Source organism: Chenopodium quinoa, unplaced genomic scaffold (assembly GCF_001683475.1).
Source record: "Chenopodium quinoa cultivar QQ74 unplaced genomic scaffold, ASM168347v1, whole genome shotgun sequence".
NCBI lineage: Eukaryota > Viridiplantae > Streptophyta > Magnoliopsida > Caryophyllales > Amaranthaceae > Chenopodium > Chenopodium quinoa.
The window spans coordinates 5,945,378-5,960,352 of record NW_018743175.1 but is presented as its reverse complement, the minus strand read 5'-3'; the positions used below and the strand labels follow the sequence as shown (position 1 = coordinate 5,960,352).

The 14,975-nt window shown below is 35.3% G+C and overlaps 3 protein-coding genes across 4 annotated transcripts; 2 read left to right on the top strand and 1 right to left on the bottom strand.

The window, feature by feature from the left end:
* The first annotated feature begins 692 nt into the window (after positions 1 to 692).
* On the top strand, positions 693 to 2,750 carry LOC110732251. Its single transcript, XM_021912165.1, has 4 exons — positions 693 to 1,273; positions 1,394 to 1,487; positions 1,874 to 1,929; positions 2,034 to 2,750. Exons 1-4 carry the CDS (start codon positions 1,175 to 1,177, stop codon positions 2,196 to 2,198), a joined length of 414 nt encoding a protein of 137 aa, XP_021767857.1. The 5' UTR covers positions 693 to 1,174; the 3' UTR covers positions 2,199 to 2,750.
* A 3,779-nt stretch (positions 2,751 to 6,529) lies between these two features.
* Positions 6,530 to 10,304, bottom strand: LOC110732767. 2 transcript variants are annotated; one of them, XM_021912766.1, is made up of 6 exons: positions 9,872 to 10,304; positions 9,589 to 9,666; positions 9,412 to 9,496; positions 8,796 to 8,884; positions 7,968 to 8,061; positions 7,091 to 7,207 (listed from the first exon to the last, which is right to left on the bottom strand). In XM_021912766.1, exons 1-5 carry the CDS (start codon positions 10,151 to 10,153, stop codon positions 8,014 to 8,016), a joined length of 582 nt encoding a protein of 193 aa, XP_021768458.1. In that variant the 5' UTR covers positions 10,154 to 10,304; the 3' UTR covers positions 7,091 to 7,207; positions 7,968 to 8,013. The 2 variants fall into 2 exon arrangements, with proteins under 2 accessions (XP_021768457.1, XP_021768458.1); XM_021912765.1 differs by lacking the exon at positions 7,968 to 8,061 and having other exon boundaries at positions 6,530 to 7,207; positions 9,872 to 10,298.
* A 1,722-nt stretch (positions 10,305 to 12,026) lies between these two features.
* On the top strand, positions 12,027 to 14,243 carry LOC110732766 (L-lactate dehydrogenase B-like). The gene is made up of 2 exons (XM_021912764.1): positions 12,027 to 12,883; positions 13,589 to 14,243. Exons 1-2 carry the CDS (start codon positions 12,275 to 12,277, stop codon positions 14,030 to 14,032), a joined length of 1,053 nt encoding a protein of 350 aa, XP_021768456.1. The 5' UTR covers positions 12,027 to 12,274; the 3' UTR covers positions 14,033 to 14,243.
* Positions 14,244 to 14,975: the final 732 nt, after the last annotated feature.

Genomic DNA, 14,975 nt, shown 5'->3' with positions numbered 1-14,975 from the left:
GTTGAAACTATGTGATTATTGTTTCCTGGTAGAGAGACTTGCCAGTGTGCATGTTTATGATGCCCGACAGAATACAAGTAGAGTAGTAGTTGTATTCCTATCTTCACAAGGTAATGTCTTCCTAGGATAATCGAGAAGAACAAATATATGTTGAGATTCAAAGGAAATTTTGACAAGTGCACATACTACTCTAGTTGGGGTCCATTATAAAACTACTTGACAATAGAAGATCAAAATTAGTACACTAGCTACCAATATACGTTTAGTTATTCTCCCTCTTCTTCATTGATTTGGAGTAAACTCTATGTAACAGCCTATAACTTGCAAGAGGCTATAGCCAAGGAAGCTAATGCCTTTTCAGCTACTGTTTATGACGTCGCATAATATTACATTGCAGGATGTTCCAAAAAAATAAATCACCTTTGTCTTTTAAACAAAAGCTAACTTAGTCGAAATTACTATTATATAAGTGATATATGTGTGAAGTTATAGTGAATGTCTTTAAACAATAAACAAATAAGACAATTAATTTAGGATGAGAAGTTATTTTCTAATCTTAGTATAGTATCATAGAGAAACAGAATAGTTGATTGATTATTGTACGTTTAGTACTCATACTCCGTATCATTGATTACCAAGAAGAGATATAGGAATCTAGATTGCTCAATTGACATGTAAAGGGAAGTGAGGAATAGTAGGAGTAGTACCGTAGTAGTAGTGGTGGTGGTGGTGGGGCTAAAATGTAAAATGTAAGCCCCCACAAGAGTAAAAAGTGTTAGGAAGAAAGGGGGACAAGTGTAGTCCTTCAAAAGATATATTGAATTGGCAATATCAAGGTTCATCATCACCCAAACACCTCCATGTTCTCGCAATTAAGGACCTCCTCTTCCTTAGCTTCTTTTTTTTTCTTTTCTTTTTTTTCTAATTGGAAAAACCTTCTTTTATAACCCTCTATATATATGTTCATATTAAAAGGTCTCTTAGCACACTACTACACCCTTTCTATCCTAAACAACATAACTCAAGGAAAAAAAAAAAACCCCTAGCTTTAATCCCCTCATTTAAATACTAGATAGCTAGTTTTTAAACTTTTTTTTTTTTTTTTTTTTTTTGCCCTAATTATACACATTAATATATATATATACTCACACTTTTTTTAGATCATTATCTTATCATGTCTTTGGTTGCGCTTAAATTTTTGGCTGCCTTGTTATTACTTCAAATGCATGCATGCAATGCAAGGCACACCTTTGATCTTGTTTCCTATACCAAGGTATATGAATAATTTAATCTCTGTATTTCTATTTGATCTGAACTTATTGATAATATAACAAAATAATAATACATGCTGATCTGATCTTGTATATATACATGATGTGGATATATTTTTAAGGTGGTGGATGCTGGTGAGAAAACAAAGCTAGTACATCATGAAATTGATCTCAAGGGATCTCATATATTTGAGGATATCATGTATACATCTTCAGGTACGTTATGCTAGATAAATTTGTCCCATTATTTAACCGAGACGTGACGTGTGACAAAAATCACAACTAATATAATCTAGGTAGCTATGTTATAGTATAGCCAGGCCACAGCCCTAGTTAATAATAAGTTGTTAGCCAGGACATGTATATATATATGATCATGCGCATGCGACCCTTAGCTTTGTAGACTCATGCCGTAGGCATGGAAAGGCCGAAAGGAGGATATATATGCCTTATTAGTTATTATATACGTACACAACCTTATCTTAGTAATAATAAAGACCGTATTTCCAATGAATTAACAATAACATGCAGATATATTAATATAATAATCAGCTTTGTTTTCAGTTAAATAATAATTTTGTCTTTTGGAATGAACTTCGCAGATGACTTATCAATTGCTACGTTGGAAAATAACTCAAGGCCGTCAAAGGAAATGCAGGTAGATAGCTACCTTATAATAGAAATTATAATTAGAAGCTCAACTAGTTAAGAACGAACATTACTGACAATCACACATTCTGTACGTTATTGTGTTATTGGCAGGGATTATTCAAAGTGAAGGCAAGATCAATGCTAGAATCTAAGTCGCATGATGAGACCAAACAACCGAGTACTAGTGATGCAAATGAAGGTGAATCCGTGGAGGACGCCGTGGTCATGGATTATGTTCATCCCCATCGCAAGTCTCCGATTCACAACCATCATTAGCTAGCTATATAATAAAGTCCTTATATGATTATCAATCTAAGCTCTTAAAACAATGTTTACGTTTAAACATAAAACAAAAATATCATTTCCCCTCTTTTGAGTCTGATTTTCAGACATGTAACATGATTAAACCTATAATATTAAGTATGTAGTGGATCCACAGGACCACAGTTTTTCCTTTTTTTTTTTTTTTTATTTTTTTATTTTTTTTGTGTGTGTTTGTATCCTTGAACAACGATATGTATGAAGTGTGAATATATTTTGTAACTTATTATATATATATTGCGGTCAAGGAATTATATTAATGAATTGAAGTTTAACGTGAAAGATCAAGTGGAGGGCCATGTTTGACAAGTATGGTGCTTGGTTCCTCTTTATTACAATACACTGAGGGAGAGGCGGCAGGTATCTGTTATTAACTGCTATTTCAGTTATGCTCAACTACCAATCTCCCGCCATGTAACTGTAACAGATGATTAAAAATTATTCTATGGATTATAATCAACATGCTATATGTTCATGATTTTCACTCATGAAGTCATGGACCATACGTCTTCCTATATATATATATATATATATATTACAAGGTCTTGTTTTTTAGCCACCATTTTAAATAAGGAGTTTTTCTTTTTTGGTTTTGGTTTTGGTTTTGGTTTTTTTTTTTTTTTTTTTTTTTTTTTTTTTTTTTTTTTTTATGCAATTAGATCAGAAAAACATAAATTAAGTTCGATAAACGCCTACCGAACTCTTAACTAGTTGAAAGATAACAATCAAAAAGAGGTACTAATCGTCTAATCCAAATTATATAGCACGAAATAGTAGTCTTTACTAGCAAGAAATAAGCCTCCTTTTGGTTAAGTGTAAATAGATCACAAAAAAGGGTAAAATTAGAAATGATTCAACTCCTAATCAAGACTTCACCAACTAAGTTGTCGGACTCTACATTGTGCACATGCCGTGGTGAAAATTTCAAAATATAATGCATGAATGGAGACATTAGCATAGGGATTGCTTGGACTATCATCCTTAAATGGCCAAAAGTGAGATATAGATTTCTGCTGTAGCAAATCTCTATCATATGGATATTTGTCTCGTGATATAATCTTGTGGAACAATTATGTGAGGGCCGAGTCGATATCAATGTTGGTTCATATACATCTCCTCTTTTATGTGCCTGCCGATATTTGTGCCAATATGCATTTATTTCTTGGGTGATTATTTATGAGTCCATGTGTTTTACACACAAAATGTATTCACATTTTTTTTTTTTTTTTTATTTGTTAGGAGATTCAAATATTGGTGTAAGAGTTAAAAATAAAAATAAAAAGTGTTAAAGTAGAGAAAGATGTGGAGAAAACGGCTTAGGCCTTGTATTGATTATACCACAATATATATACCCAATACAAAAAAGAAACCTAACATGCCTAAAACTCCTAACAAGATAAACATGACATAAATACAATATTAACATATATAAACCAACCGACTCATATTACTCCCCTTCAAGTTGGAGCATGCAAATCACGAATGCCCAACTTGCGTAACAAAAACCCAAATTGTTGTCGTCCAAGAGCCTTTGTAAGAATATCTGTCAACTGATGATGCGTTGAAACATATGAGGTGGAAATATTACCCTTCAACAACTCATCACGAACAAAATGACAATCTACCTCAATATGCTTCGTTCGATCATGAAACACCGGATTCTTAGCAATATGCAAGGCCGACTGACTATTACAAAACAACTGCATAGACTTTGTATGATCAACTCCAAGAGAGAACAACAATCCCTTCAACCATTTCAACTCACAAGTAGCAACTGCCATAGAATGATATTCAGCTTCAGCCGAGGAACGAGATACGGTAGGTTGTTTCTTGTTTTCCAAGAGACAGGTGAGCAACCAAGAAACACAAGATAACCTGTCAAAGAACGTCCAGTTAGAGGACACGCCGCCCATCACTATCACAAAATGCTGTCAACCGTAAATCTTTCACAGGTTGTAACAAGATGTCTTGTCCCGGACTACCCTTAAGGTACCACAAGACAAGAATAGTTGCATCTCAATGAGAAACCTGCGGATCACTAAAAAACTGAGCCAAAACATGCACCGAGTAGCTCAACTCTGGCCGAGTAACTGACAAATAAACCAATCGTCCAACCAATCGACGATATTGATCCGGTTGATCAAACGGCTCGCCCGAAGCATATGCAAGTCGATGATTCTGCTCCATCGGAGTATCAATGGGTTTACAACCCAACATTCCTGCCTCAAACAAGATATCCAAAGCGTAATTTCGTTGAGAAAGAAAGATACCCTCCGCAATACGACCAACCTCAATGCCTAAGAAATACTTAAGCACACCCAAATCTTTCATATAGAAGCATTTGCACAAATAGGCCTTAAACCGAACAATAGCATCATGAGAGGGTCCTGCAATAATCATGTCATCGACATATACGAGAACATGCAAAGATATATACATTGCCGTATACATAGCTAAACAGAGAGTAATCAGAGTATGAGTTTTTAAACCTTAAATCTCTCAGAGCACGAGACAGCTTCGAAAACCACTGCCTTGGGGCTTGTTTCAAGTCATATAAAGACTTCCGCAACCTGCAAACTTTGCCAGGTGTCTGAGTTCCGTACCCTGGAGGAAACTGCATACATACTTCTTCATCCATATCACCATGAAGAAACGCATTATGAACATCCATCTGATGTAACTCCCATTCAAAGACACAACAACAGCAAGAAAAAGACGTACCGTACCCATCTTTGCAACAGGAGCAAACGTCTCATTGTAATCAACTCCGGAAACCTGTCGATTGCCATGAACAACCAAACGAGCCTTGAGACGTTCCACCTTTGACTTGTCAGTGCACTTGATTTTATACACCCAACCACTGCAATCGCCTTCTTACCGGGAGGAAGATCCTCAACGGTCCATGTGCTATTACGCTCTAAAGCGTCAATCTCGTCTTGCATTGCCTTACGCCAACCGACGTCTTTAACCGCTTCCTTAAACAAAGACGGTTCCTTTCCCTCTGTGATCGTTGCCAAAAAACACTTGTGTCTCATAGAAAAACGATTATATTCAACATGACAAGCTATAGGGAAAGGTTTACTTGAGGAACAAGATTGAGGAGGGGTGACAATTGATGTAGCAGGGTCTATATTTTCAGTGATGACGTTGTTCATAACATAATGTCGATGCCACGAAGGAGGTCGTTTTTCACGATGACCGCGACCTAAATTTTCCGTCGAACTCCCCCTTAATTCTAAGGGTGTGATAGAAATAGATTCATCAAGAATTTCTTGCTCCGGAACACTACGGCAAAAACCGAGAACCACCCTCATGAGACACACCATCCTAAGAACTAAGGGGCAACTGTGGTGTTGTGTTCCGCCTAGCACTAGGCAAAGAATAAAGCGAAATGGGCGAAGAAGAGGGCGAAGCAGGGAGCTCCGGTCAGCACTAGGCGAAAAAGAAAGAGAAAAGGTTGTAAGCTTGCAGGTCGTAGCAACGCCAGCCTAGATTATTACACCAACCAATCTATACTAGCATTATTGTTAGTACTGGCTAGCTAGCAATGCTAGTATATATACAATATACAAGTATAAGCACTTGATTGATTTTGCTATATAAAGATAGTGTGCGCTTTTGTTATACTAGTATTTTAATTCGTATATGTTTCATTTTATTTTTGGCCGAAGGTAAGGACTTTTATTTGACTCTAACACTCAATGTTTCTTCGTCTAGTATTTTTGGATTAGACAATTTGAAAGGTAAAAAAAATCTCCACATATCCCCAAACACCCAAACTTGGTAAGAATTGAACCCCAAATCTATCTCTAAGACCTAAAGTTAGAGTTACTAAGTGAGCCAAGCCTGTGTGGGCATATAATGGAAGGCTTTTCATTTGTTTCTTCTGCATTAGTTGAAGTCTCCAATAAGGCAATAAGTTCAATTTCCTTGCTCTCTTGGGCGTATGGTGTATCACTTCATTCTATTAGTGCTCCACAAATTTTAAACCCTTAAAATATTTCATTCCACCCAATTCATATAGTTTTCAAGGCTTACACAACTGCTAATTAGTGTTACAAATTGTGTTGGAGCTCGTAGCTAATATTGATATGTCGGCACTTTAAACAAACAGATACTCCGTAATATGATATGAGAAATCTAAGAAATAAATGTCCCAATAATTAAAAATATGGAAACTAAGATATGAATGAAGGTGTACATTTTATCTTACCTCAGTTTCATTTTCTGTAACTCATGATGACAAACATGGCAAAGTCTCAAGCCATATAAAAAATAAAATAAAATAAAATAAATAAATAAATAAATAAATAAAAAAAGTCATGTATGCAGGGCTAGCTTTGTACAGAGTAGCAAATACTGAAAACATTAATCTATATGAATCATACAAGTTCATAAGAGATGGTGACCCTAACCCATATGAGTACCGACTTATCAAGTTCGGCAAGAAGAAAAACGTTTGGGACAAATCCTGTAACCGGCCATCTTTGACTATTAAAAATCATGTAAGCTATAGAAGACATCATGGGACATTGATCCGCTTACAAAGCTAGTCAGGAGACATCTTGGTCCATTCAACTGGAGCCCAAAAAAGGACCTCAACAATATTGTCCTGCTCATGACTCATGAGTCAATCCAAGGAACCTGTACTTTCTCATGCAGTGCATATAACTTGTTGACTGGTATACTATTTTAAAAATCAAATATAAGATGAAAATTGCTCTGGTAAAATAAACCACCTGAAGCAAAACATCTTGTATAAGACCACAGTACAATTACAGTAGCACTGAATCAATGCCTGTTTGATTGATCTTGAACAATCAAGCAGTGCTGCAGCTGAATATAAATGGCTTCACAAATTGAATGAATTCGGATGTACGGATCCCCATCTTTAAGTAGATCTCCCCTCCTCCCAACCAGAAGAAGTCAGGCAAAAGCTTCACAATTGCTTCATCCAATATAACCTGGAAACAGACAAAGACAGAAGGAAAACAGTTTTGAATCGACTATGTTTCAAATAGAATCATCAAACAACACACATACACGTAAACCAAGAATAACAGAGTAGCTAAAATGAAAATTTTCAAATGATCTACTCTTGCTAAAGTATAATGCTAATGCACGTCACTGAATAATTTGAAGGTGCAACTCTGAACCTTAACTGGTAAGAGAAGAGATCGCGTCTTACACACTAGAAAAGTGACATTGCACACTTTTAGGCAGAAGCATGGCCTTTGTTAGTAGGTTCAGAGCATTTTGTCTCAGGTCATAGCTTTTATGTATTACAGGCCTATTACAATTTTATACTGAAAAGAAAAGATCTTTCATCAATTACCTGCTAAATAAAATATATGAAGTATAAGAATACTCTTCTGATGCAAATTACTTCAAGGTATTACTATTGACTCTATATGATGTGTAAGTAATTGATACAATCAACAAACAAAAACAATCACTGAAGGTTATCAACTTCAAACTAAAAAATTTCTACGCATGCACAGCTTGCACAATACTCTTTAGAGATAATCTAATCATCTACTGATCTACTCCATATCACATGGACAACAGGAGTCTTATGCTATTCAGGAACTCAGAGATTAAAAGAAGTCCAACTTTCCCAGGAGGCTTGATATTCCAACATAGTAGATACTTGAAAACTTTTAAAGCTACAGTTTTATATCAGTAGTCAGTAGTATGCAAAATTGTTACAGTTTTAAAGCTTACATTTGAGCTTCGCAGCAACATAGTAGTAAAGCACTTGCTACGTAGCTTAAACTTGTATTTTTATAGAACTTGCACACTGGCAATATCCGACTAGCTGTACAAAGTTCAGTCTTAGAAACAAGCTACTTCACATAAAAATAGAATTAATTTGAAAGAGCCTAAAAGGCTTACCAGAATTACAGCAATCTATGTTCAGCAAAACTAACCATCAAATAAAACAGCTGATATCACAGAATGCAATAAAGGAATAAAATAAACCTAAACTTTTAAAAGCCAACTACTCCAAAAGGATGGCATGCCAGAAAGCTTTAACTACTAGTTGACGAACGTAAAAACACATTAAACCAAATAGTAACAGAACTAGAACTCTAAATAGTGTACACTCAAAACTCCAGCCTAGACCCTAAACATTTAACCTCAATGAGGGATCACAAATGGTGAGGTCATTGGACAGTTTGACGGATTGATTGCAAGGCAAAGGGTAGGGCCCAAAACAGGACAGCAGAATTTGATAGCTTGCCCAGACAAAAGATGGTCATGGGCTTATGTGTTGCAGGTATAAGCAGCAGGAGAAAGCCAACCACATGTGAAGGATAAAAAAAGAGACCATGAATCTGATCTTCTCTATAAATGCCACATACCGACAATTTGGAATGGTAAAGATTGTTTAGTATGCTTATACATAATCCTTAACACTCAGGGATATGCATTTGAAGAGAACATTCATTAATTCATAGACAATGACACATTACACAACCAGGTATAATGTAATAAAATCTTCATATCACAATAAGTATGTGCTTATAGTTGTGTATAGCATTTGATTACCGGTATGTCAGTCTTCATGCCAATGCATGTAACAGCATTATGTTCAAATCCGGTTAAGTTGTTTGATATTTCCTCTGGAGCAAGCCTCACTGACCACAAAGAAACAAAAAAATCAGGTTTTTAATCACTGAAAGTTAGAAAGGAGCAGCGAAAACTAAGCCAAAAAAATAAACTCAGTAGCTGTAACAACAATAAAATACTGAAGAAGAATCTCATTTATTTTCAGATAAAAAGACAGAAAGAAGTTAGGCATAGAATCTGCAAGAGGAGGCTGGGAAAAAATCAGGATGGGAATTCATTGTTGCTGATGCAATTAACAAGCTAATTCACTCGATGAATTATATATTTTTTAATATAATTATCTAATGCCAATGTCTAACAGATGCAACACAAAGGGAATAAAAAAGTAAGATTCAGTAACATTAGAGCATGTTTGGTATAGTAATCAATTAATCGTTTCCATTACCTATTGTTTGGTATGAGAGGTGTTTTCATTACCTGTGGGTTGATATGAGATGTGTGGTAAGTTGGTAACACATTTCATTTCCAGCCTATCTTATTTTGGTTAAAACACAATGAAGATAAAAAATGAGAAGCACAAGAGGAGAGTACTGACAATTGAATTTCTTTTTAGGAACTTTGCCCTGATTGAGAGCGTACAGGTAGTTTTTGACAGTTTCAGCATTGAATCTTGCAGTGTACTGCATTACAAAACCCACCAACATTAATTAAATTTAAAACAAGAAGACATGGAATAGTAAGTTAACAAGTCAAGAGAAGAAAAAAAGAGCACCTGTACAACCACCACATAGTACTTTGAATTATACCGGTTGCTACAATCAACAACGTCAGACTGGGCTTGAGTATTCACCTGAACCAATAATATTTCATAATTCCAGATTAAATAAGCTACTGTAATACATAAACAATTCTGTTTCCAAAATCAAAAACCCCGCAAAGTCAAATTATCCGTTATAACCATGAATCATTACATAATATACAGTACACTAAAGCAATTGCAAATTATCAATTGAATGAAAAAAAAAATGATAAGATGAATAAATAAGGAGTGTTACCAAAACAATGCTTTTACAAAGATGATGAATGGATGGCGCAGATAAGAGATCTCGTCTAGCTTCAAGAGAACGCTCATAATAATCGGAAGGGACAACCTTGAACTTAAAATCGGTGACAGCATTGGACCGCAATATGCCGGAAAGACGCTCTGCGGTGGGGTCACTGGCGGCGTCATCGGAGGACGAGAGTTGGAGCTCAAGTTTTGCTATTCTTTCGAGGATTCGTCTTTGAATTCTTTCTAATTCCTCCATCTCCATTTCCATCTCCACTTCCACTCCCATTCCTTCTTCTTTGGACCGCCGAGTCAAACGCCCACAGTTTAACCATTCAGCTTTGGGCCTCAATTTTTTAGTTCCTGGGCTTCAAGATTATTTCACAAACAACAACAGCGTAACACTATCAATCATACGGAGTAACTAAAAATTAGGTAAACAGAACAAATTAAGTACGGAGTAACTAATAGAGTGGTACTCCGTATTATACAAGTATGCATATAGGCCAAACACTATCAATCGTACAGTAGGATGCGACGATATTTGAAATTAATATTTACAACATACCTCCATGATATACAATTTACTAGATGATAGATAGAATCAGAGAATATGAAGTCGTTAAAATCCATCACACGTGTAATTCTTAGGATTTTAAATTACTATGTAAATGAAATTCTTTGATTTGTGAATTTTTTGGCAATAGTATACTTAGCTTGTATGATTTTATAATTTTAACAAAATATGAATATGACAAATTACTTAGTATAACAAAACTACAAAAGTACTTCGTATAACATTGAGCCCGTACCTTAGATTACTATTGGTATCAACATATTCTAGGAAATTATACTTTACGATTAAAAACATGATTCATTGATGATATAATACTAAAGTTATTTTGGATCGTTTATTGTTAAATCACATATACCATCGATATTTAAACTATCGTGGTGGAGCAATCTACTAGCGTTACAAGTCACATTCTCTTTCTTATATACTAACGTGGGGCAATAGTTTTAACAAAAATATAATTCATATCGTATTTTAATAATCCATTGAAACAATTCAATATTTCAGATAAATGAGAACGTAGAACATAATATACTTACAATTACCATAAATATACACGTAAATGATGAGTTTTGATCTAGTATATATATTGAAATTGATGATAGTAAGACTTTTTTAAAAAAATAAAAAAATTAATTCATGGAACTTTAGATTTTCATGTGTATGGACATCCATATGCAAACTTTTGACGTTTCTAAATGTTCAAGCAATATCTATGCGAATTTTCATAAAAGGTTTTAAAGCTAGATAAGGAAAGAAAAGCTGATTAAATTAAACTTATAAGAAAAAGTTTAGCACACAGACTTATAGGATCCATTCGAGTGACTCAACATCTAGTTTTTGCCAAGTCGGACAATGGCACATGGTTTAGAACTTTAGATGCATAAGAGTCCTTTGGAATGTTTATATTTTCAAACGTTTAGTACGGCACATTTAGAAAACATTCAACTAACCCTTACATTACTTTATAGAGTTGACCTATTCAAATTAGAGAGTCAAAATGTTTCCTTCCAAGTTTTTCAGAATGAAATAACAAATAAAGTATTCCATGGAATTATATGCTTATAAAACATTGTTAGTGTTAAAATTATTTATGGGTTTATCTACAAAGTATGAGTGGTTTATTACTCCATAATATATTTACAAGTATACTTTTGTTTGGTGCATGTATTAACTATTTCGTAATCTAGTATGCAAGTGTGATTTAATTCTTGACTCTGTGATGTACGAGTAAGATCTTTGTTGTTGCGTTTGTTGACTACAGTCCGAAAATATTATCAGGAAAAACAAATTTGAATGTTATAATGCACGAATTTAGACTATTTTTATAGGTTTTGGGATTTGATGTCAATGACTTTCTAAATGGTAAGGGAGGGATGCATCCCTAACCATATATTGTTGTTTAGAATCATATATACTCCGTGATTGGTCACATCACGCATAAATGCCCATGACAATTCCGAGTTAATGAAGTAAGGAGTCTAAAGGCAAAGTTGATAATTTGATAGACAAATCCAAGGTCAAAATAGCCTTCGCAATTGAATTGAAGAATGTTTAGACAATTCGTGATCCAGAAAGCAAAACCCCGTTGAAGAAAAATTGGTTTCTTTGGTAGCAGGCAAGCGCGTCGTCTTTAGTACGCTATTGAGTTTGTGTACCTGTAGCTTTTTGAAAATTGACCATTCCCAAGTGTAGGAAACCAAAACCCTCCCTCAGACCCTGACTTATAAAAATATTATTCACCATAAGTCGATAACTCTACCCCTGTTGTGATCTTGATTTCTGAATAACTGTATCAAATAAAATCAGATCACACAAATTACAACAGCAGTACAAATGGCAATGCACAAAAACCCATCATCCACATCAATGTCTGGTTTAGACATAGCAGGATCCTTCTTTGCTCCAATCCAACAAGCCGCCCCACCATCTCCAACCAAACGTCACATTAAAATCTCCATCATCGGCACCGGCAACGTTGGTATGGCCATTGCTCAAACCCTTCTCACTCAAGACTTAGCCGATGAACTCGCTCTCGTCGACGCCCTCCCCGACAAACTCCGCGGTGAGATGTTGGACCTCCAACACGCCGCCGCCTTCCTCCCTCGTACTAAGATCGTCGCTTCCACTGACTATTCCGTCACCGCCGCTTCTGATCTATGTATTGTCACTGCTGGGGCTCGCCAGATTTCTGGGGAGTCTCGTCTTAATCTTCTTCAGAGGAATGTTTCTTTGTTTAAGAAAATTATTCCTCCTTTGGTCCAATATTCTCCTGATGCTATTCTCATGATTGTTTCTAATCCTGTTGATGTCCTCACTTATATTGCCTGGAAGCTATCCGGTTTCCCTTCTAATCGGGTTATCGGGTCCGGCACAAACCTTGATTCCTCCAGGTTTCGCTTTTTGATCGCTGATCATCTTGATGTCAATGCCCAGGATGTTCAGGTACTCTTCATTTTTTATTTTTTTTTTGTTCTTTTGGATTATGTCATTTCAGTTCTAGTGTTCTACAATTAGGGAATATTCATTTTATCTAATTACTGATGCCAAAATACTCCATCATGCATACTAATTATTTCTCTGAAATAGCTTAAAAATTCTATCCTTCAGATCTAATCTTATTTTACGTTTTTGAAATTTTATGAATATGATTAGAACAACTTTTTCCAACTTTCCAAGTTGATCCATATATTTATTCCTGATATTACAGAGTATAAAATATCACTCCATACTCCATTTATTAGTGAAGAGTTAGCTGCCTCAACCCAATACGCAAAAAGCACACTTGACATTAATTAGTGCAACATATCTTATTCTCATTCCTATACCTGCAATTGTTGGATTGTACTTAGGTTTCTGGGCCAAAAAAATTAGATATGAGGCCCACTTTAGCGCTTGGGCCTGTACTTTTTCACTTATACAGACGCCTATAAGGCTATAACTGTTCCTCTGTCCTTGTGCTAAGGAAACAAACGCCAATAAGAGAGCTACTTGATTTCGTGGAAATTGCAATATACATGCATAAACGATCGATAGGATACTCTCAGTTTCACTCTAGTAGTGTATGCAAATATGCAATGTGTATATTTTGTATTCTCTATGATCACACATATTTACTTATTCTACAAACTAATTTGATTATGAAACCAGGCATACATAATAGGAGAACACGGGGACAGCTCGGTGGCACTATGGTCAAGTATAAGCGTAGGAGGGGTTCCTATCTTAAGTTTCCTAGAAAAGCGCCAGATTGCCTACGAGAAAGAAACCTTAGTCAAAATACACAAGGAAGTCATCAACTGTGCCTACGAGGTTATTCAGCTCAAGGGCTACACCTCTTGGGCTGTTGGTTACTCTGTCGCTAACTTGGCTTGGTCGATTCTACGTGATCAACGTGGGATTCATCCTGTTTCGGTGCTTGCCAAAGGTTTCCATGACATCGACGATGGGGAGGTGTTCCTCAGCTTGCCTGCTCAGCTTGGGAGAGGTGGTGTGCTTGGGGTTATAAATGTGCCTATTAGTGATGAAGAAGCTGAGCATCTTAGGAGAAGTGCTAAGACTATTCTGGAGGTGCAGGAGCAGCTTGGCGTTTAATTTAGTTTATAAATTAAGGAGCGAGATCACTCTTGCCTACAATAATGTATTCAATAATATCAATCAGCTCAGCGCACTTAAATTATTGCTTATTTTTCTTTGACAATGAACTGTATTAAATGTTTTGCTTACCAGTTTTTTACCTTTCCCCAATCCCCCTACTGTATTACAGTGTCTCCAACAGAAATATATTTTGTCTTTTGTCTCTATTCATATTGCCTCATAAATTCCTTATCAGCTATGCTTACTGCGTTATTAGAGAGCAGATATATTGAGATAGGAGTATATTGTGATATGATATTACGAGAATAATATCATATGAGATCTTATTGTGAAAAGATATATGTGATATATTGGGATAGATTTTAGGAAGTTGAGATATTTAGGAATATTAGGGTTAGGTATTCCTAGTGTCTATATATATTATAATGTGGTCGAATATTATAAATGCGAAAATATAGGGAAAATACGATGAGAAAATATAGAGAAATATTTTCCCCATAATTTAACATGGTATCAAGAACATGAGAGTTCATTTAGAAGAATGAGAGAACCTTAAACACGAGATTTTGTGTGAGAGGAGAGAATGAAAAAAACCTTAATCACGAGAGATCGTGTGAAAGGAGAAGAAAAAAATATAACGGGTTCGAAAAGAAAGGCATTTTCGTTATATTAATACATTTAATGGGTTCGAAAAGAATGACGTTCCCTCGAAGAAAAAAAAACTTAAACACGAGAGTTCGTGTAAAAGGAGTGATCAATTGTATGCATTATTCATTATTTGCGTACAATAGTGTGTGATTATGAAGATTTTTTTTTTAATTATACGTTATTTTCATAATTCGTATAATAGTGTGAGAATTATTGTGAGAGTTCACAATTTAACTTATTAATTTTTTATGAGAAATCATTTTTTTTTTTTTTTTTGAATATGTTGATCATG